This window comes from Argentina silus (genome assembly GCF_951799395.1).
Source record: "Argentina silus genome assembly, chromosome: 9".
Classification (NCBI taxonomy): Eukaryota; Metazoa; Chordata; class Actinopteri; order Argentiniformes; family Argentinidae; genus Argentina; species Argentina silus.
In genome coordinates, this window is record NC_139663.1 from 14,149,224 (window position 1) to 14,171,174 (window position 21,951).

At 50.4% G+C, this 21,951-nt stretch overlaps 2 protein-coding genes across 2 annotated transcripts in view; one reads left to right on the plus strand and one right to left on the minus strand.

Annotated features, from left to right (window-relative positions):
* Positions 1-440: 440 nt before the first annotated feature.
* Positions 441-3,290, plus strand: ndufab1b (NADH:ubiquinone oxidoreductase subunit AB1b). The gene is made up of 5 exons (XM_083676278.1): positions 441-634; positions 1,241-1,363; positions 2,043-2,130; positions 2,403-2,512; positions 3,097-3,290. The coding sequence occupies exons 1-4, from the start codon at positions 464-466 to the stop codon at positions 2,492-2,494; spliced, it is 474 nt and encodes a 157-aa protein (XP_083532404.1). The 5' UTR covers positions 441-463; the 3' UTR covers positions 2,495-2,512; positions 3,097-3,290.
* Positions 3,291-8,212: 4,922 nt separating this feature from the next.
* LOC310809122 (trinucleotide repeat-containing gene 6A protein-like) overlaps positions 8,213-21,951 on the minus strand; it is a 33,859-nt gene continuing 20,120 nt past the window's right edge. Inside the window, exons 6-23 of the mRNA XM_083676280.1 lie at positions 18,796-21,873; positions 16,557-16,823; positions 16,134-16,336; positions 15,851-15,928; positions 15,692-15,740; positions 14,885-15,012; positions 13,926-14,057; positions 13,573-13,710; positions 13,154-13,264; positions 12,390-12,576; positions 11,961-12,089; positions 11,655-11,828; positions 11,326-11,466; positions 11,111-11,218; positions 10,701-10,919; positions 10,340-10,410; positions 10,034-10,173; positions 8,213-9,702 (exon numbers count right to left, since the gene is read on the minus strand). Of these exons, the coding sequence (XP_083532406.1) occupies positions 9,342-9,702; positions 10,034-10,173; positions 10,340-10,410; positions 10,701-10,919; positions 11,111-11,218; positions 11,326-11,466; positions 11,655-11,828; positions 11,961-12,089; positions 12,390-12,576; positions 13,154-13,264; positions 13,573-13,710; positions 13,926-14,057; positions 14,885-15,012; positions 15,692-15,740; positions 15,851-15,928; positions 16,134-16,336; positions 16,557-16,823; positions 18,796-21,873 (5,714 nt within the window). The 3' untranslated portion in view covers positions 8,213-9,341. The remainder of the gene's footprint in view (positions 9,703-10,033; positions 10,174-10,339; positions 10,411-10,700; positions 10,920-11,110; positions 11,219-11,325; positions 11,467-11,654; positions 11,829-11,960; positions 12,090-12,389; positions 12,577-13,153; positions 13,265-13,572; positions 13,711-13,925; positions 14,058-14,884; positions 15,013-15,691; positions 15,741-15,850; positions 15,929-16,133; positions 16,337-16,556; positions 16,824-18,795; positions 21,874-21,951) is intronic.

Genomic DNA, 21,951 nt, shown 5'->3' on the forward strand with positions numbered 1-21,951 from the left:
GTCACCTTATGGTTAAGGTTAGTCAAGAGTCAGGGTTACGGTTAAGAGGGTTAGGGTTAGGGTTAGGGTTAAGAGTAAACTGTGGTTACTCTTCCCAAAACCTGGGAAAAACCAGGTCCAGTGGATGGAAACTCGAATAGCGAAACCTACTTCCTGTGAATATAAATGCACATGAGGATTCCTTCAAAGTAAGAGCTCACAGATCCCTTCCTGATCACCACAGACATCGCTATTTTAAACCCTCTGCATATTGGTAATATAGCCTAATATAACCTAATTGAACCTAGAGTTTAAGTTTACGATTTTCATATAATTAGACTAGAACGCATACTGCTACTAGTAGCTTTAGAAGGAAAACGTGTTTCCAACCAGGGTTAATAAAGGTCCTCAGCAGTGCGCAACCGCGGTGCTTCTTCCCCGCTTCTCGCCTTGCATGCTGGGGTTGCACCGTATTCTCTCAATCATGGCGTCCCGTGTCCTAGCGCAGTGTGTCCGCTCGCTTGCCTGGTCGTCTGCGAGGCTCCCGTCGGGTAACGGCGCCGTGAGGGCCGCCGCCGCCCCGCTCCTATCGAACCACCGACCATTCTCTTTTATTTCCAACAACCAGCGGACGCGGTGGATCGAACAGACCCGGGTAACTCTTGGATAACATTGAACTAGTCTCCCTGCTTTGGCCTAGCGGTACTGGATTGCACTGTGACCTACCTGTGTCTTTCCAAGAAATCGGTTGCTTGCTAGCTCGCTGTGCAGGTCAAGCTTTTGAGAGATATGGCAGTGATATAAATGGAGACTATTGGTCGTTACACGTTTAATTGTCTGCTGAATTCAGACTGGAAATACCGCTGGTTTGCCTTGCAGAACGACCGACAGTTCAACATCGGATGTTAGCTAGCAGGATAACTTGAATTGAATGGCTAGCTTGTGGTGGTAGCTTGTTACCTGGCTGCTAACAACGCAAATGCCATGTTTGACATTGACAAGTAAGATAGCTATCATTTCTGCTGAAGCGTTCCATTGTGTCAAATATACTAATAGTCGTCACTTGAGCTGTTTAGATGATGCTGGGCTTGTGGTAAACATTATAAGTCACATGCTCAACCATTCCTGTAACATTGTGGATGCTGCAACACTTTGCAATGCCCCTTATTGGAACATAAGACCATTTGCCTTGCTGTCAAATCACCTCATTCTCACGAAGTGACCCCCCTCCCTCTCTCCCCCTCTGCTTGTTTCTCCTCAGATCTCAAGCTCTGTGGGTGTGCTGTGCAGACACTACGGTGACCTGCCTCCCCTCACCCTCGAGACCATTAAAGACCGCGTCATCTACGTCCTGAAACTCTATGACAAAATCAACCCAGAGAAGGTGAGTGATCTGAAGTGGCAGTTATAAAACGGTCATAACCATGTATGAACCAGTTATAACCAGTTTACCCTCAGGCTCTTTATGACCGCGTCCATTTAGCCTGTGTCGCAGAGGTGATTTAGGAATCACACTCTTGTGGTGATGTAGCGCTGCCTGACACACACAAACTCAAGTGTCTCCCTCAGAACTTGAGGATGTCCACTTGGCTTAACTGTTGACACTTGGGTCTTCTACTTGGGAGACCTGCGTTTGGATCATGCAAGTCACACCTGGTTCTGGAGAGCTACACGTCGTGAAGGCTTTCCTCCCAGACCAACACTGTTAACACACCTGACATGACAACATTGATTAGCTGCAGCCCCGGATACGTTAGTACAGGGCGAGAACAAAAGCCAGCACACCCTGTTTGTATCTCTCCAGGACCAGGGTAGGTAGTGACTAAATAGACTACAACTTTCACAATCTGAACCCTTGAACCATGGATTCAGGGCCAGATATGTTATTATTGTGCCACGGGTCAAGGTTCAGATTGTAGCCAGGTTAACTGATCCTAGACCTGTGGTTAGGAGCAGCTCCTACCTCAACTACCAAGCCTTCTACCCAGCTACTTATCTTTGAGGCTTTACACACAAACACAACTGGGCCGATGATGATGATCTCCTGACTGTGTTGTCCTCAGCTCCAGACAGAGTCCCACTTCATGAAGGACCTGGGCTTGGACAGCTTGGACCAGGTAGAGATCATCATGGCGATGGAGGACGAGTTTGGTGAGTGCCTGTCTATCTGTTTGTGTCGTGTCTGTCTGTGGGTTCTGTGTCTGTGTGTCTGTCACTGTGACCTTTCTGTCTGCTCTACTTTTTGTTTGGCGAGTGTCTGTCTGTCTGTGTCACTGTGACCAGTCTGTCTGCCTCACTGTGATCTGTCTGTCTGCTCTACTTCTTCTTTTTTTAAACCATAATATGCTCCTGTGTGGTTTATTGCATCTTATTGGTCTTCATCCCTCCCTCTCTCTCTCTCTCTCTGTGTGTGTCATCTGTAGGATTTGAGATCCCCGATGCTGAGGCGGAGAAGCTGATGTCGCCCCAGGAGATTGTACAGTACATCGCAGAGAAGAAGGACGTGTATGAATAGTGTATTATCACACTGAAAGTAAGGCTCTATTATGACGTCATCTTAACACGCATCAATAATGCAATATGCCATTTAGCAGATGCTTTTATCCAAAGCGACTTACAGAGTCACTTGACCAATACAGAGGCAGATCATGTTCATCAAGATGTTCCCACTGTCTTCTGTTATTTAGTCACTCAATAAATACAGCACACTGTGTTTCTAAGAGTCACAGATGTGTCATCCACAAGCAGTGGTCAAAACAATAGGCCAGAAACATTCCATTGTTTACATGTAATCCACTTTACCACAAAGTCCCAGACTGATGCAATTGTTATAGGGGAGTCCTGTAGTGGTGGTGGTAGTGGTTATAACAGCCAGTCTGTCTTAGCATTTACAAACAGATCCATTGTTGGCCTGTGTTAAGACAAGGCTCTTGTGAGAAGAAATATTTCCGAAATATGTTCTTCACTACTTCTCCTCAAGGTCGTCTGATGACATTGAACAGGTCCAAAAAAAAAAAGTGTTCTCCAGTTGATCCTACCAGAAGGACTGTCATTTAGAACGGAACCGGGCCCGTAGCCTAGCAACAACGTTTGTTTGTTTTTGTTTCTTTCCCACAGATAGAGGTGACCCAGTATGACCTCACAGGAAGTACTTGTGATGCAGATGGGCAGCGTCTTGTTACACTTCTTCTGCTCTCTTTCTCTCTGTCTGTGACGTCGTCCTCGGCTGCCTTGTCTTGTGTTCCAGTGTATTTAAAGAAAAAATGTCATTTCTTGGAAGGTTGGTGAAAATAATAAACATTATAAAATTTCGTGGTTTTGTTTTTTTGTCTTACAGCACCACCCTGTGGTTCAGAAATGTATGTGTTCTCATATAATCAATACGATACGTTTGTATGGCGCAAGTCATGGCTAACTGCCATCTCAATGTACATGATTCAGAACGCATGGCCAATACGCTGGTAAAGTGTTGCGTCATAATCAAAGAATACCGTTAAAATGAAGATGTCTAGAGACAAGCATAGCAGGTTTGTATTGGAAGCTCTATAAGAGACTAGTAAAGAGGACTATTTTAACTATTTTTTGATCAAGAGTTTGTATTTGATATTCGATACATGTGTACTGGTACAAGTAGCATGGCTAACGTGACCAATCACTAATATAGCTATGGTGTTATGTTAGGGTAAGGGTTAAGGTTAGGGTCAATTTGGGGTTTTGACCAAGTAGGGTCGTCAATGGGATGTTGCTCAGAAATGCGGCCTTGGTCTCACCCAATTTAAGGGGAACGGTGTAGAATCAGAACGTTGCCAAGTACCCAACCTACAAGAGTTTCAGAAAATATGTTTATCATGTGTTTATGATGTGTATTCACAGTATGGATTCCTGAGAGCACAATAAATGGCCTAGACTTGATGAACCAGTGCTGTGATTATTATTGACCGTCTTCGAGAAACATCTTAGCAAGAGACACTTCAACATTTATTAAGTTCATTATGCATCTGCTCGTCTTACTACTTAAGTTACACAGGTTAAGAACTTGTACACACACATCCAATATGTTATGTATGTGTCAGGGACAAGAACCTAGAAACAATTCATAAATAAATAATTGTATATTCAAATACTGTTATGCTATGAATGTTACTCTATATATATATATGATAGCAATTCTACAATGAAACACACGGAGACGCGTCAAGCACACAGAAAAGACAGAGACTCTAGACGGGACCATCAAACTCACGGTTAGTCTTTTATTGAGGGTTGTACCCAAGTTATACAGCTTTGTATTCCAACACCATAGTCAGAGTGTTACAAACAGTTATCAGTCTACGAATACAGCCAACAGAAGACCTTCTACCTACTAAATCTACGTCGCATTACGGCTTCTCTTAAGAGCACTAATAAAATCAAGGAAAAAAAAACAACAACAACCAAGCAACAAAGAGGAAAATAATAATAATGATAAAATAAAAACAAAAATGACAGCATCAGAGGAGACATTCAACAGTACACACTGGAGTTTCGGCCTTGTGTCAGGCGTCTTCGTTTTGTCAATTATCTATTTACCCATACAAATAAGGATTGTCCTTCAAAAAGTGCAGTTCCCCCAAAGATAAAATCCTAAAATGACCCCAGGAAGACATTGAAAAAGCACTTCCTGTTCACTTAAGTTGGTTAAGAGTTATTATAGACATTTGTTTTCTTCTTCCATTGTACATTGTTTCAACAGTCAGTCTCCCAAAAGCGATGTGCATATAGGTTACAAGTGAGCAAACTACTCTTTCTTTCTCTAACTCTCTCTCTCTCCCCCTCCCTCCCTCCCTCCCTCGTCCGTCCGATAGAATCTCTATATAAAAAGTTGTAGTTGAACATTTGCAGTTCCACCGACCCCATCCTCCCTCTGCGTGGAGAGGGACAGGCAGGTAAACAGGACATTGCAAATGTAATGCTCGCTCTCGGCTACAACTGGCCAATGGTTGCTAATAGGTATATAAAGGTTGTCAACGAATGGCACACGTGTTTTTAGGAATATTGGGATTGGGAATCCCGTCTCCACTGTGGTTTTGGGATTAGAGAAAGCAAACCCACATGGACATGGAAGTCTGGATAACTCCACTGCATAGTCTCTCTGAGCTCCCCCCCCACCCCAATACCCCCGTACCCCAACCCCTCCCCTATGTCTTTGTGCTGGTTAGACTAAAGCTTTTCAGGGTTTGTGTATAATAGTATACTAATAATGTAAAAATGACGAGACAGCAATCCTCACAGTTTCGTAAAGTCAAATTGCCTTGAGCTCGTCGGACAGTAGGGACCATTTCAACAGACATGGGTATAATATAGGATTTACTCACAGGATAATGAGTCCGAAAAAAAAAAAAAAAAAAAACATATTTTTTTTTTCAAATACAAAAGTAGTATCATATCAGGCCAGGCTGAGCGCCTGCCCTCCCTGCCTGCCTGCCTGCCTGCCTGCCCCCCCCCGCCCACCTCCCCCCCCTGGCCTTACTGTAGACTGCTAGGCAGTGGTGGGGATTGTACATTGCTCATGGTATTGTTTCTTCAATTAATTCCTCACAACATCCGTTTGCAAACTGACATTTCAAGCATATACATTGTCCAGCTTTTACACACACAAAAATAACCAATCCCTTTCCACCCTCCCCCCCCCCTCCTCGATTTGGCATGACAGTGAGTTCAGACACACACGCGCACACACACACACACACACACAGTGTTAGTGTGACTGGAGTACAGCGCACACACGGACTAGCCTCCACTACATGAAGCGTAGAGGAGAACCCCCAGAGAGGCTTCATACCAGACGAGGGGAGGGGAAATGAGACAGCTCGTCCCTTCTCCATCGATTCAGTCCAGACACAGAAACACACCACCACAACAACAACAACAACAGATCCATGAGGGGGTTGGGAAACAAACATTACAGCTTCCTGGATCAACTTGCACCTAAATCACTGGTCTAAGGTCAGTTTTGCGTCCCCCCCCTCCCCTCTCCACTAATGGTTAAGGGTAGGATGTAGGGAGGGTAAGGCTGAACCTAGATCTGTGTTTAAAGGGCAACCTAAACCCTGCTTCCCTGAACAGCCAATTAGAACCCCGCCCGAGTCACACACAAAGAGTTGAGCCTCTCGACAACCACCACCACCTCAATGCTACCCCTGTAGTCCACACAGGTCACCCCTGGGAAAGGGCTCTCCGGTGGGCTAGCTCTCCCCCCCCCCCCCCCCCTCCCTTAGACCACCACAGCACCAGCCTCTCCACCCTGTCAGAGCATACACACACACAGCCTCTTCACTACCCTGTCAGAGCGCTCACACACACACACACACACAGCCTCTTTACTACCCTGTCAGAGCTCACACACACACACACACACACACTCCTAACCACGGCCCAAAAAGCCAAATTACAACACCATCGAGAGACAGACAGACAGCAGTCTCCCTCTCCTCTGACTGACAGACAGACAGACAGACAGACAGACAGGAGAGCAGGCCACAGTACCCTCTCAGCTCAAGTCCTGTCCATCTCATAATACACCAAGTGCAAATCCAAGGCTTCTCAGTTCAATTTGTCAATAAAGTTATTCAAAAACCACCTGGTTCCCCCCCCCCCCCCACCCCGTGTTCCACTTAACATTTGTTAAACAAAAGTGAGATAAGCAAGATCTGGAATTAAGTAAACAAATCTTTTTTTTTTTTTTTGATTGAATTATATTTGGTAGAGCGGTTACTTAAATGGTTGAATACTGGCATACTGGCAAACACCACTATCACGTCAGGGTAATACTCAAGGTTTTTGTAATATGCTTTTAAGTCATTAAATACGGATAACTTAAAACACAACTAAAGCAAGTTCTACTTCAGAAATAAAACTACTGGAGAGAGAAAAGAAAAAAAAACAGCTTTAAACACGAAAAGAAAAATAATAAAGAAATTAAGGTCCATGGCTTAGCCTAATGCTGACATCTCTCTCGCTCTCTCTCCCTCTCTCCCTTCTCTCGGTGAAGCTTTTCACGAATTGTGCATCATCATTGTAACTAAACAATCAATCTTGTAAATAGTCGGTAAATCTATGTACATTATTCAAATGTGTGTATCTTTACTATCACCCCCATAGATTACATTCACCCCCCCTCAGACCCCTGCCACCCACCCCCCCTCCCCCATTTGTAATGACCCCCGCCCCCAGCGGTAGCACACACCCACACCTGCCGGTACGGAGCAGCCAATCAGAGACAAGTATTCATCAGGTCAGGAACTTCAGATCAACACAAGCCCACTGTACACATTACAATCATATTCTATTGTAAACAGGTAAAAGCCACTTGACTTGAATCAAGGCAATGAAATGTGGACGACTTTTGCACTGTTAAAATATCATCATTATCATCATCAACCAAAACAAGATATACATTTTTTTTTTTTTTAAGGTTTTACGTTTTCTTTTTTTTCAACACCATATGTGGCAATGAGAGAGATTCAAAACAAAAAAAAGGTATTTCGCATTAATAATCATTGAAACATTTAAAACATTTCACTTCTGACAAGGACAGGACAAGCCTGTCTGTAGGCCTTGTGACTGGCTACAGTATGCATAGATACAGAATCAGCTTTTTCTTGGTTATAGTCTGACAGACAGTTCCACTGACAGTCAAACACACACACACACACACAGTCAAACACACACACACACACACACACAGGCCCCGACTGGGCGAGAGACACACCCGTGGAGGAGAGGAGAGGAGAGGAGGAGGAGGAGAGGATAGGAGAGGGAGCACATTGATTCTACAGCCCACCTCCACCCCCCACCTGTTAAAAACAGCATATTGGAAAGCAGTGTGTAGAGCTTCTCCAGCTTAAAGCAGTTATTTGGCAGAGAAAACCTTACAGACCTATAAGTAGTTTTCAGTGCTAAAAGTTGGATTGGTTCCTATGAGGAGTTTCTCTACAGGGGGAAAACTGGCTTGATTTCCTGAGAACCATTGCTGGTTATTTAGCAGACGAGAGGAACAGGTAAAGTAACCGACGCCATGGCCAAAACACTGATCACAATTCCCAGAGATACAAAGCATCGTCTTCATCCTCAATAGTTGTAATATTTTTTTTTTTGTATTTTTTTTTTTTTTTCCATTTTCATTTCACTTTTTTTTTCTTCCCCCTCACAAGGATTTTCTATTCCGTTTTGTACTTTTTTTTTTTGAGTCGTTTTTTCTATTTTTCTATTTTTTTTTTTTTTTTAATTTCGTTTCTCTTTTTAACTTTTAAAATGAAGGAAGAATGAACACACGTTCCCCCTCCTAAGTCTTGTAAACAAGAGGTTGCAGTGTGGCACCCTCCTTAACAACAACATTGAAAGCCTATTCTGAAAGTGCTGATCCCCCCCCTGGGCTGTAGCAGGGGGGGGTCTTGCAAGTCCCAGCTGCGGCCCGCTACCTACAGTCCTTTGCACTGCAGAGCTCTTTCTCTTTAGTCTTAAAACACAAAATTGGTGCAATACTTTTAATGTCTTTATAATATCCTCATCAAATAATCCTAAAGTCAGCATTTTTTTTTTAAACTTTTTCTATTCTGTTGATCTTGATCTCCACGACACCGCGGTAAGGTAGGCGTGCCAAGGCAGAGAGGAGCACACACACACACGCTCACGTCGCACACACACGCTCATGTCGCGCACGCACACACACACACACACAGTAGGACCTCCTTGAGTAAACAGCTACTGGAAACTGGCTGCTCCCTCTATATTGCAGATTATTTACTGAGAAAAACCACATTCAGTGCAAAGTTAAAAAAGCTCATACTCCAACATTGTCAGCAAACAAATGCAAAAAAAAAAAGAAAAATAATAAAAATAAAAAATAAAAAGAATTGGAATTCAAATAAACATGATGAATAATAAACAAAAAATGAGCTCGATTTAAGCTTTTTTTTTTTCTTGTTTTTTTTTTGTCTTTCTTGTTTTTTTTTTCCTCAGGTCTGAAGAGCACTATCTGGAAGCATATCCCAGCCTTTTTCACATTATAGAATTGGCCTGCATGATTCAAGTATTCACACTGATATGTTTTTGGGCGAAAACAAAAGTGGACAGTATGTGCAGTGAGAAAAGGTAACTTATTTTCCACAGGGACACCCCGCTTTATATTTGTAAGTGAGAAGAGAGTCCGACTAGTGCCATTATGTTTTTCTACATACTCGTATTATTATATATTTTTCCTTTTTGTCTTTTTTTTTTTGTCTTTTTTTTTTTTTGTTGATATCTGAGACTTTCTCTCTTGTGGTGATTCTCTACCGCCTTCAACACTACACGGTCCCCGATGTATGAGTGACAGCTTTTATTCACATGGAGTCTCCGCCCCCTGTCAGGTGATCCACGGGGAGGAAGGAGCTGATTGGAGAAGGGCTGCTGATCCTCCCGCCCTCGTTTCCGCTGGGGCTCCCCCATAGGCTAGTGGAATAGTTGGGCCCGCCCCAGAGAGAGGAGCTGTGGAGGTCGCTGCCGTTCCATTGGCTGGGCTCAGGGGCACGGCTGGGGAAGGGGTGGGACCCCTCCATGGCTCCGCCCATGCGGCTCTGAGAGGAGCCAATGGCCTGCCAGCCTGGGGAGGCGGCAGCCAATGACTGACCTTGTGCAAAGAAACGGTTGATTTCCTCTTCACTCGCAAACTCAGCCAGAATAGTAGTGTTCCCTAAAACGCACCTGAGGAGAGAGAGAAAGAGAGGGGGGTGAGGAGGAGGAGGAGGAGGAGGAGGAGGTGAGGGAGATGTGAGAGATAGAGATAGACAGAGGGTGTGTGTCTGCCTTTGTGAGAGTGTGTGTGCTTGTATATGTTTGTGAGTGAGTACTTCGGCATGTGCTTATCCTCTTGTATGTGCGTACGTACGTATGTGTGTGAGCACATGCTTGCCTGTGTTTGTGTGTGCGCGTGTGTGTGAGAGTACATGTTTGTGTGTGTGAGAGTACATACTTGTCTGTGGTTGTGTGTGTGCGTATGAGTATATGCTAGTATGTGTTTGTGTGTGTGACTCACATGTGCAGACTCTTCTGGGCCTTGGCAGCCTCCTCCTTTGAGCTGTAGCAGACCACAGCGTTGCCGTGGGGCAGGTTGAGGTGGAATGTGATCAGAGGGCCATGCTGCATACACAGAGTCCGCAGGGTCGAGCCGTCAATCTGGGGGAGGGAGGGAGTAAGAGAAGAGATCAACAAGTTTACTTTATATTGTATCTGTATCATTTGTACTTGTCTGATTTGTTTTTGTTGCAAAAATATTGAACTGCCTTGTGTAAAGCAAACTGGTAGTGTGTTTGTGTGTGTGTGTGTGTGTGTGTGTGGCTACCTGAGGTGTGAGATTCTTGAGAACGAGCCAATTGGTTCTCCCTGAGCTGCTGCTGTCACCCCAACTGGAACCTGAGAGAGAGAAGGAGAGAGAGAGAGAAGGAGAGAGAGAGAGAAGGAGAGAGAGAAGAGAGAAGAGAGAAGAGAGCGAACATGAGTGACCCGTCCTAAATTGACAGTCACATTTGATATGTCTATATTATCATTATGACATTGTTATAAAGAGTGACATGATGTTAATGACAACATCTCCACCCGAGAGAACCTTCAGTTACCTACAGACACACTTAGTCATCACTGACTGTACGCATGCGCACGCGCACACACACACACACACACACACCAGACGGGAGGAGTCTCACCGGGTGTGTATCTGGAGTCGGAGCTCCCGACGGAGGCCCATCCACCCAGACGCAGGGGTCCGTTGTCCCAGGAGGGGGTGGGCTTCTGTCCCGTCAGGCCTGGAGGGGGGCGGGAGGGGGCAGACAGACCCTTGGGGGGCAGGGGAACCTTCCACAGCTCATGGGCCAGAGAGGAGTTGGACACAGAGCCTGGAGACCATTTAGACTCACTGTTTCTGGCTGGAGAGGGGAAACGGAGGAGGGGGAGAGGGAGGGAGAGAGAGAGAAGGGGGGTTGAGAGAGAGGGAGGGAGAGAGAGAGAAGGGGGGATGAGAGAAGGAATGAGTGAGATGTTCTTTTATGGAAAATACCGCCATAGTAGCAGAACAGGCCACACACACTCACTCTACACACACACACACACACACTACCTGAAGTGCTTTGTGCTGTACTGGTGAGGGAACCGCTGTGGCTGGAGGCACGAATGGATGACCAGGCACTGTTAGAAGGCATCGTGGTGTTCAGTGATGAGGATGGCCCTGGGACAGAGAACACACACACACACGGTTCAGAACCAAACACTCAGCATCCAGCTCCTGTGTACACACACCTTCGACTGAGAAATGTGTGTATGTGTGTGTCTCACCGTTGTTCCTGTCCCTGAGGTGGTCGACGTCGCGGACGGTGTTGATGGAGAGGTTGTTGATGACGCTGCCAGGGGTCACGTAGGGGTCGGTCTCAGGGTCGATGTTGGGGTAACCTTTCCATGGCTCCCCGGGCCGGAACTCTGCAACAGAGATAGTGGAGTTAGTGTGTGTATGAGAGTGTGTGTGTGAGTGTGTGTGAGAGTGTGTGTGTGAGAGAGAGAGATTGAGGGCTAGGGTGACTGTGTTTGTGCATCTGCTGGTTAGGTGAGATTGGTGGTTACCAAGATGAAGGTCCAATCTATACCCGTGTGCGTGTGTGTGTGTGTACCTGGGGGCCAGGTGACATTGGTGTTTCCATGGGGGGATTTGGCACGGGGTGGCCAGCCGTCACCCACTGAGCCCATTGATTGGCCGGGAGGGCTGAGGGGGGAGGGGCCAGCAGACAGGAAGTCATAGGGACCGAAGGGAGAGTCCTCCATACGCAGCCCAGAAGACATAGCACCTGGAGACACACACACATCGTTATACACCAGAAAACACTATACACACAGCATTACACACAGTTATACCAGCAAACACACACACATTATATACCAACACACACACACACACACACAGCTGTAGCGGTACGTACCAGGTTTGCTGGGGTTGTGATCCATAGGGGAGTTGACAGACATGTCCATGGCCGTCCACTTCTTCAAACGAGACTGAGGCTCCTTAAAGCCCCCCATGTCCATGTTTACATTCATGTTAGAGTTCAAGCCTGGGGGGACGGAGGGGGAAATAGAGAGAGAGCGAAAGAGCGAGAGAGAGAGAGAGAGGGAGCGTGTCGCAGAAAAACAGTGTTAGTGAGAATGAAGGAAGGGACTTTTCAGACTTTTGCAGTCACACATTACAATACAATAGTCATTCTCCAACCTTTTATAAACAACGCTGTAATAGATCATCTACGAGAGCAATATGTATTTGTGTCTCAGAGTTTAATGTTTCAGAGAGCATGGTCTGCCCATGGCAACATGGACGACACAGTTCTATATTTTCTATCAGGCGTGCGGAGGCCTACCTAAAGGGAAGTTGGTGAAGGAGCCCATGGAGTTGGGGTCCTTCTGCAGCTCAGGTGCATTCTGGGGCATGTAGTTGTCCATGTAAGACTTGAGGGGCTGGTGGGGAGGCGTGGTCTGTTTCAGCAGGGAGGGGTCAAGGTGCCTCGGGGGCTGCATCATCGACTGGGACGAACCAATCGGACGGCCCTGTAGAGAAAGAGGGAGAGTTAGAGGACGTGCGTATGGGTTTGCAGTTGCACCGTAGACACGACACACAGACACAGACACACACACACACACACACACACACACACACAAAGATAGACAGACACACACACATACAAAGATACACACACAAAGATACACACACACAAAAATAGACAGACACACACACAGATACACACACACAAAGATAGACAGACACACACACAGATACACACACACAAAGATAGACAGACACACACACAGATACACACACACAAAGATAGACAGATACACACACACTCAGATACACACACACTCAGATACACACACACTCAGATACACACACACTCAGATACACACACACACTCAGATACACACACACACTCAGATACACACACACACTCAGATACACACACACACTCAGATACACACACACTCAGATACACACACACTCAGATACACACACACTCAGATACACACACACTCAGATACACACACACTCAGATACACACACACTCAGATACACACACACTCAGATACACACACACTCAGATACACACACACTCAGATACACACAGACCTGGTCCTGCTGGCGTCCTACAGGCATGGGTCTCTGGCTCTGCTGCTGCTGCTGCTGTTGTTGTTGTTGTTGCTGCTGCGCCTTCTGCTGCTGCTGCTGGAGGAGGAGACGCTACAGACAGGAGACACAACATCATACATCACTGTGTGTACGCCCGCTGGCTGACTGGCTGGCTGTGTGTGTGTGTGTGTGTGTGTATGTACTGGCTTGCCTATGTGTGTGTGTGTGTGTGTGTCTGTGTGTGCGTGTGTATCTGTGTACGTACTGGCTTGCCTATGTGTGTGTGTGTGTATCTGTGTGTGTGTGTACGTACTGGCTTGCTGTGTGAGTCCTGCCCTAGTGAAGGCATCATCATCATCATCAGCAGCAGCAACCACAAGCCCAAAAAGGTTGCGAACCACTGGGTGAGGGTAGCGTACCTGTAACTGGTTGATCTGGTTGAGCTGGGACAGCTGGTTGAGCTGGGACAACTGGTTGAGAACGGCCACCTGCTGGGGGCCAAACAGAGGGTTCAGACCCCCGTTACTGCTGGGGTACTTCAACAGAGATGGAGGGACCTGGAGAGGGAGAGGCGGAGGGAGGGGGGGAGATAGGTAGGGAGGAGGAGGAGGAGGGAGGGACGGGGAGAGAGAAGGGCGGGGGAGAGAGCAAGGAGAGAGAAAAACTAATGAACATCCTCAATTCTGTCTCATATAGACTGGGATCAGGCATGTTGTATGATGTGTGTGTGTGTGTGTGTGTGTGTGTGTGTGTGTGTGTGTGGTGTGTATACCTGAGAGGACAGGAGGGGTGGAGGCACTTGGTTGCGGAGGTTGGGCTGAGCTGAGTTGAGTGGCTGGGCCGGGGGCTGGGGGCCGTTCCTGCCTTGTGCTGCATTGCTGCCACTGTACATGGGGTTTACATTCTGGAACACACACACACACACACACAGGTTAACGTCAATGTCTCACACACGTCAAGGTCAGAGACACACCCACACACACACAGGTCAACGTTTCTCTGTCACACACACACACACAAACCTCTGTCTCTCTCCCACACACACACACACACACGTCGTACGTTGTGAAAGAGCAGTGAATCACCACACACTCACCTGCCTATTGGCCGCAGAGCTAGAGTGGGCGGGAGGCTGCACTGAGCCGTGACAGGGGATAGGCTGAGCAGTGTTGGAAGGGGAATAGCTCATGCTTTGATTGGTTGAGAGCTCCTCGGAAGCAGAGCTATCGTAAGCAGGGGGGGGCAGGGAGAGCTGCAGAGGCAGGGCCGGGCGTGAGGATGGACGGACGGCAAGCAGAGAGGGACAGGAGGCACGGGAAAACAGCCAAGGCAGAGAGGAGAGGGGGAGAGAGAGAGAAAAGGGAGGGCAGAGAGGTGGGTGAGACAGGAGGAGTCACCACAAGATGGGAGGGATAAGAGGTAGAAAATGAAATGACAGATGAAAGGAGAGAGAGAGAGAGAGAAAGAAGCAGCGTTAGGAAAAAGCAGCGAGAGAAAGCAGGCGCGACAAGCCGTAATACACACCGTCATCTAGCTCTCACGCAAACTACACACTCCATCACACAGGTCTGTCACTCAGGCTGCGAGGGACGGACCCTCCCTGACAGAGAACACACTCTCTGCAGTACACTCAGCCACCACTGGGGGGCACCGCAGAGCCAAGAGCTAGCACACACCCATGGTGAAGAGCAAAACATGGGCGCGTGCACACGCGCACACACAGGCACACACCTTGTCGTAGTAGGGGTTGCGATCCATGGGCGGGTCCTTGTGGATCTGGTGGCGGGAGCCAGAGTTTTTCCCGATCACTCCGTTGTACTCGCCCATATTGACATCCATGCGCTTGTCCGACATCATTCCTGAGGGGGGGGGGGGGGGAAAACGGGAAAACGTTCCAGGTTACTTCCACAAATATCCCGCCACTGACACTAACCCCCCCTGTCAGAGCTCACAATGAGGTGAGACGGTGGCCTTCATATATGTGTGTGTGTGTGTGTGTGTGTATATGTGTGTGTGTATATATATATATATATATATATATATATATATATATATATATATATATATATATATATATATATATATATATATATATATATATATATATATATATATGCCATTTAGCTGACGCTTTTATCCAAAGCGACTTACATTACAGTGAGTGCATACATTTCAGTATATATGGTCCCAGGGGGAATCAAACCCACGACCTAAGCGTTGTTAGCGCCAAGCTCAACCAACTGAGCCACGGAGGACCACAGTTGCAGAAACGCCACGAAAAGCTCCGTGTCTCTGGGATTCAGACCACGGCTCTCTGTGACGGCTCCAACCAACAAGCTTTCGTTTAAACTGAGTTTAATTTGGATTAAAAAAAGTATGTGTGTGGAAGCTCTTCAGCGTCCAATTCTTTTGATCTGTTCCACTTTTCGACAAACTGATTTTGAATGTTGGTGGCGATGTTCTATCTTTCAACTCCTTGTTTCTGCCCAGAAGTTCATGAGACACTATGATGATGATGATGATGAAGGGTAGACTCACCTCCACCCATCTCCATCTTATTGCTCTTCATGTCTTCAGGAGAGTCTCTCTGCGGGGCGAACATACACACACGCGTGAGAGGGAGCTCCAACACACTGCTTTATAATCATAATTCATTGTTCTACTCGTGTGTGTGTGTGTGTGTGTATACACACTCACAGGGAAGCTCATGTTGTTGAACTGCTTCACAAACTGGTTCATCCAGGGGTCGTCCTGCTTGTTGACCGGTTTGTTCATCTGAAACAGGGACGAGACACACAGATCCAGTCAGAACCACCAAGACCACCACCCAGAGGTCTCACACAGTCAAGGAACTCTGAACATCTGCTTGGAAGCAGCAGTAGTGAATATACTACCTGGTAAACACACACACACAGGCACACACACAGGCACACACACAGGCACACACACAGGCACACACACAGGCACACACACCCCTTACCTTAGGAGGCACCTTCTTCATGTAGTTCCAGCTGTTCTGCTGTTCTCTCTCTCTGTCGTGTGATTGGCTGGGGGTGTTACTCCACATGCCGATCTCCACCTCCTCCTCGGGCTCCCAGGTGGAGTGGCCATGGGGCCCGGAGTGGCCATGTGACGCGGGCATGGACATCTCCTCGCCGTGCCAGCTCTCCTGCATAGGCTTGGCTGAGAGTGCGCGAGAGAGAGAGAGAGAGAAAGAGGGGGGGGGGGAGGCCAGTTAACCCCGGTCAAATAGAAGGAACAGTGACCAAGGTGGTGAGACAAATGTATAATCGTGTGTGTGTGTGTCCGCGTGTATGTGTGTCCGCATGTATGTGTCTCCACGCATTTGTGTGCGTACGTGTGTGTGTCCGTGTGTGTGCTCGCGTTCCTCCAGTGACCTCACCAGGCTTGTGCTGGTTCTGCGGCCCGGGCGCGGTGCTCCCTCCCCAGCCTGACGACCCGTCCCTGTCCCTCTCTCGCGGGTCTCGGCCCTGGTCCCTCCCCTGGTCTCGGCCCTGGTCCCTCCCGGGGTCTTCCCAGGTGGAGCTGGTGTCCATGGGCTTACCCCAGGCCGACGTGCCGTTGTCCACGGACACTGGGGGGCCTGCGGGCTCCCCCCACGTGCATGAGGAGTCCACCTTGGGAGGCGGTGCGTACTGCTCACCCCAGCCTGGAGGGAGAGAGACGGAGGGGGGGAGGGGGGTAGAGGGAGAGAGAGAGAAGGGGAGGGGGGGGGGGGTAGAGGGAGAGAGAGGGGAGGGAGAGAGAGAAGAGGAGAGAAAGACAACATCAGTAACCCATCCTACAGTGACACAGTCACATTACAGACAGACGGATAGAGGAGTACTATCGTCATGACATTGTTTTCAAGAGTGACGTGACGTTAATGACATCATCCCCGCCACCCGTCTGCTACTACCATGCGTTCTGATCTGATCTGAGTCGGGACTATTCTGAGCTGAGGGCAGAACCGGTCGTATCTGAACCAGTCCTCAAGTAGGCCAAACTGTACTGGATGGGGAAGGATCTGGCAGACAGGCAGCTAAAATAGACACACAGAGGAATGTTCCTGACAGAGATTAAAAAAAAAAACACTGTGTGTGTTTGTGTGGTTTTCGGAGTTCAGAGCACAAACATGAACTGAGATGGTGGTTCGTCATAATATAATAAATGTGAACTGTGGTCTTAGGTGCAGGCTTTTGTTCCAGCCTAGTACTAGTACTAACACTAACACACACACACACGATTACTCTTATCAAGATGTTGATGTGAGAAGTTGATGAAGTCCTGGTTTTCTACTGGTTGGTCAGGGAGAGGGGGAAGGAGACTACTGACCCCTGCTAAGGTCCCTGGGGGACCCCGTACAAACGCGCTTATGTAAGCTTTGTTTACTCAGAGTGTGTGTGTGTGTGTGTGTGTGTGTGTATGTGTTCACAACTGTGTGTGTTGGCTTGTGCGTCACAGTGTGTGTGTATGTATGTGTCACATTGTGTGCGTGCGTGTGTGTGTGTGTCCAGCCAGGGCTCTGCTTACAGCTGACCACCCAGACCCTTTACACTGTCCCTCCCAGTGAGGCCAGCAGCATGCCAGGGATACCTGACCATATAAATAGATCATGGGCCTCCAATTGCTCCTGTGTCTCCCATGTGACTGAAGACCTGACCCCCCCCCCCCCCCCCTCCCCTCCACACACGTTTCCCTCCCTCCCTCCTCAAGTTCTTGAACGTTCTGATATGTATCCTGATATGAATCCATGATGTCCTCTCTGACAGTTACAACAGTGTGGCCTATCACTTTTCATTTGCTGCTAACTGTGTCACATTACACACACACACGTTCTACAGGCATTATTTTATAGTCTGTGTTGTTTTTACAGGCAAAGCCCCAATGAAACCTAATGTTAGCTTTTTAAAAGCGAACAGGAGAAGGAAGGGACCAACCTACTCTGCTCTTTGGGGGAGACCTGAATGTAAACTAACGCTCTCATTGGCACAAGACTAGGGTGCTTCACACACACACACACAGAGTTCTGGACACTAGGGGGCTTCACACACTACAGGGGCGACCCAAACCATTCTGTGATTTTCTCTTTGCATCGTCCTTGCCAGCACTGCTTCACCACGGTGGATGCGTGACCAGCCCAGCCCAGACCAGACCAGCCCAGTACAGCTCGGCTCAGTTCGGCTCTGTAGTGTGAATTAGGGTTAGGTCAATCTAATCTAAAAACCCTCCAAAGCTCTCAGAGACCACTCTTTCACAGTCTCTTGTTCTTTCTCTTTGGAACACACTCTTCCCCTCTCTCTCTCTCTCCCTCCCTCTCTAGAACTCTCTCTCTCTCTAGAACTCTCTGCCTTTCAGGCCAAACAAAGGGCTGTTTCTGCCTGCGCTCACGGCTCACGGAACAGAGAAAATCAATACTCAGAACATTCCAGAAGGATGACGCAACCTGCGCTACTGAAAGCCCTTGACACGCACACACACACACACACACACACACACACACACACACACACACACAGGGGAGATGGAAGAGAAAAATGTGTGTGTGTGTAAGCACCAGTGTATGAGAGGATAGGATCAACTTTAATTACCCTGAGGGAAATAGTCTTAGAGACACTGTGTGTGTGTGTGTGTGTACTCACCAGGGTTACAGGTCTTGTCCTTGCTGGGCATGGTGTTCTGGGGTGGCGGGGCCTGCTGCTGCATGGGTGGTGGGTGGGGATGGGCATGAGGATGGGCGTGAGTCTGGGACTGGGGGGCCGCGTTGGTGCTCATGGCCATGGCGTCCTGCTCCGATTGGTTGGTCTTGTTCCACAGGTTGACGCCGCTGCAGTTGTATTTGTTGGGGTCTCCCCACGCGGCCGTGCCGTCATCGATCTCCATCCTCCTCCGGATGGACTCTGGGGACGGCTCCTCCCACCCCGTAGACTCCTCCTCCTTCTGTGACACGGCAGGGAGGGGCCCGCCCATCCAGCCTGCGGCCTTGTTGGGGCCGGGGGGGTTGCTGTTGTTGTTGTTGTTCTGCGGCCCTATGGGGCCTCTGGAGGGGGGTTGGTGTCCGGGGTTAGAGGGGTCACCGGGGCCTTTCTGCCACTCGCTGGAGGACGGGCCGGGCTTGGGCGCCGGGTCCCCCCAGTTCTGGGAGGGATGGCTGGGCTGCTTCATCTGGGGTTCCCCCCATCCTTGGTGGTGGTGGTTCTGGGGGGTGGGCTTGTGGGGCTCGCCCCAGCTGGAGTTGGGGTTGTTCTGCTCGGGGGTGTTGTTCCCTCCCCAGGTATTGTTGGGGTTGACGTTGGCACGGCTGGCCTCGTTCCATCCAGATCCAGACCGGTCGCTGTCCTTCTCCCTGTCCCAACCCCCGGTTCCTGCGCTCTTCTGGGGCTCTCCCCAGTGGCTTCCACCCCCTCCTCCTCCTCCTCCTCCTCCACCTCCTCCACCTCCTCCACCTCTGGAACTCTCTCCACCTCCGCCCCAGCCCTCCCCACCGGAGGGGGTGCCCCAGCCCTGTTTGGGCTTGGGAGCGTTGGTCCAGGTGTTAGAGGAGCGGTCTTCCTTGGGGTTGTTGCTCCAGGAAGAAGAGCTGTCTCTCTTGTTGAAGTTGGGGCCATCCTCGCCCCAGCCTCCGCCTCCGGGGCCTTTGGTGTCGCGGTCCCCCCACCCTGACGAGTGCTTCTGTTCCCCCCAGCCGGACCCCGTCTGCTCTGGGCCCGAGCCGCCCGGCCCGTTCCCCCAACCTCCGGAGCTCTGGGTGGTCTGGGAGGGGGCTGCCGAGCCTTGCACGCCCCAGCCGGGGCCTCCGTTGCTGGGCTTCCTCTCCTCCGGCTTGGGGGGGGGCGGGGCGGCAGCGACGTCCCAGACTGTGTTCTGGCGTACGGGGGTCTGTCCCCAACCCGTGTTGCAGAGGACGCGGGGGTCCACGTCGGCACGGGTCAGGAGGATGGGCTGCGGCGCCCCAGGTTGGGGGCCTCGACGGCGGGGACCTCCGCGCTGACCCTCCTTGTCCGAGCTTCTGCCTCCGGAGCTCTCGCCGCTCCCCTCACTGCCTCCGGAGCGACCCCAGCCCGTCCCGCCGCCCCCGCCTCCACCCTGGGGGCCCTGCCCCCCCACCCCCATCCCTAGGGCGTCGTCCTCCAGGCTCTTCCATCCGTTGGCCCCTCCCTTGCGCCCCCCGGCGTCCCCGGAGTGCTGATTGTTGCCGGGCAGGGCACTCCACTCTCCTCCGTTGGACGAGGCCTTGTTGTTGGAGGAGGAGCACGACGAAGAGGAGGACGAGGAAGACGAGGAGGCGCTCCCCCAGGGCCGGGGGATCCCGGCGGAGCCCATTCCGGTACCGTTACCGGTGGTGGCGGCGGCGGCAGCGGAGGCCGGGTTGGCCCCCCAGGACTGTGCCGGGGGTCCGGCGGGGGCAGAGTCCCACCGGCCGGTGTTGTTGTTGTTATTATTACTCTTGTAAGCAGCAGTGGTGGAGGAGGAGGAGGGGGGGGGCGCCGAGCCCGGGGGCCCAGCCTGCAGTAGAGAGGGATTCACAGTGTCTCCAGGGCCCAGGGAGGGGGGGCCCTTGTCTCCAGGGTAGGTAGCGCCCCCCCCCCAGGGCGTACCGAAAGGACCCCCCGCCTCGCCGTGGGGGTGCTGGGTGGCTGAAGTGCCGTTGGACAGCGGAGCTCCGGGGGTACCCCCACCTCCTCCTCCGCCCCAGCCCGAGCCGGGCTCGCTCATCTGCACGGGACCAGTAGAGTTTGGTAAACTAGAGGTGATCATGGCGTTAGTAGTAGTGTGATTTGGTCCGTTCATTTCAGTGTTCATCGCGCTGCTCAACACCTTGCTTGTACCATTGACGTCTCCCTCCTCCCTCCCCAGGCCGGGGCTGTCCGACATGCCGCCCCAACCCAGGGACCCTCCGCCTCCCTGGAGGCCCATCTTAGCGTTCAGCCCCTGGCCCTGGCCCAGCCCTGGAGGACCGCCGGCGGAGCTGCGTTGAGTGTTGCCGCCCGCCGACGAGCCGTTCCCCGTCGGGCCGTGGGGGTTGGGCCCGGACCCGGCACTGTTCTGCTGCTGTAGGCCGGGCCAGGCACCGTGGTTGGCGTTTGGGTTCAAAGTGCTAGGGTTCACCCCGCCGTTGGAGCAGGGGCCGCCCCAGGCGTTGAGCTTGCCACTGCTGTTGTTGTTTCCAAGATGGCTGACGTCGGCCATCTTGGTGTCGTTGGGGCCTGTGCTTAGCATGGTTCCGTTGTGGAGCGGGAGGCCGCCCCAGGGGCCCTTCACGCCGCCGTTGCCCACCGCGTTATTGCTGCCTCCGTTAGAGGCCATGGAGAAGTGGGAGCCGTTACTACCGACGCCGCTGCCCTGCCGGTTTCCGTTACTGTCTCCGTTAACGGCTGCAGAGCCGCCAATGCCGGTCGTCGTCAAGGTCGTCGCCGTGGAAGAAGCTGCCGTCGCCATCATCATCATGGCAAGGTTTTTCTCCGAGCCCGAGCTAGAGGCGGAGTCGGCGTCCATGCATTCTGAGGCCAGCTCGGGGTCGCTGCCGGAGGAGGCGGACCCGGAGGCGGGGCCCGAGATGGAGGAGGAGGAGGGGGGCCAGCCGCTGGTCTTCTCGCTGCTGCAGCCGTCTACCTGGACCTTCCCCCAGTTACTGTTGCTGTCGCTGCTGCTGCTGCACGGAGAGCCAGAGCTCCAGGGAGAATTCTCATACTGCGAGTCCAGACCCGGGTGATCCAGACCTGGGCACGGAGAGAGAGAGAGACAAGGGGGGGGTGGTTAGAGTCTCGTGGGGAGAAAAAAGGAAACTAGTGGAATCG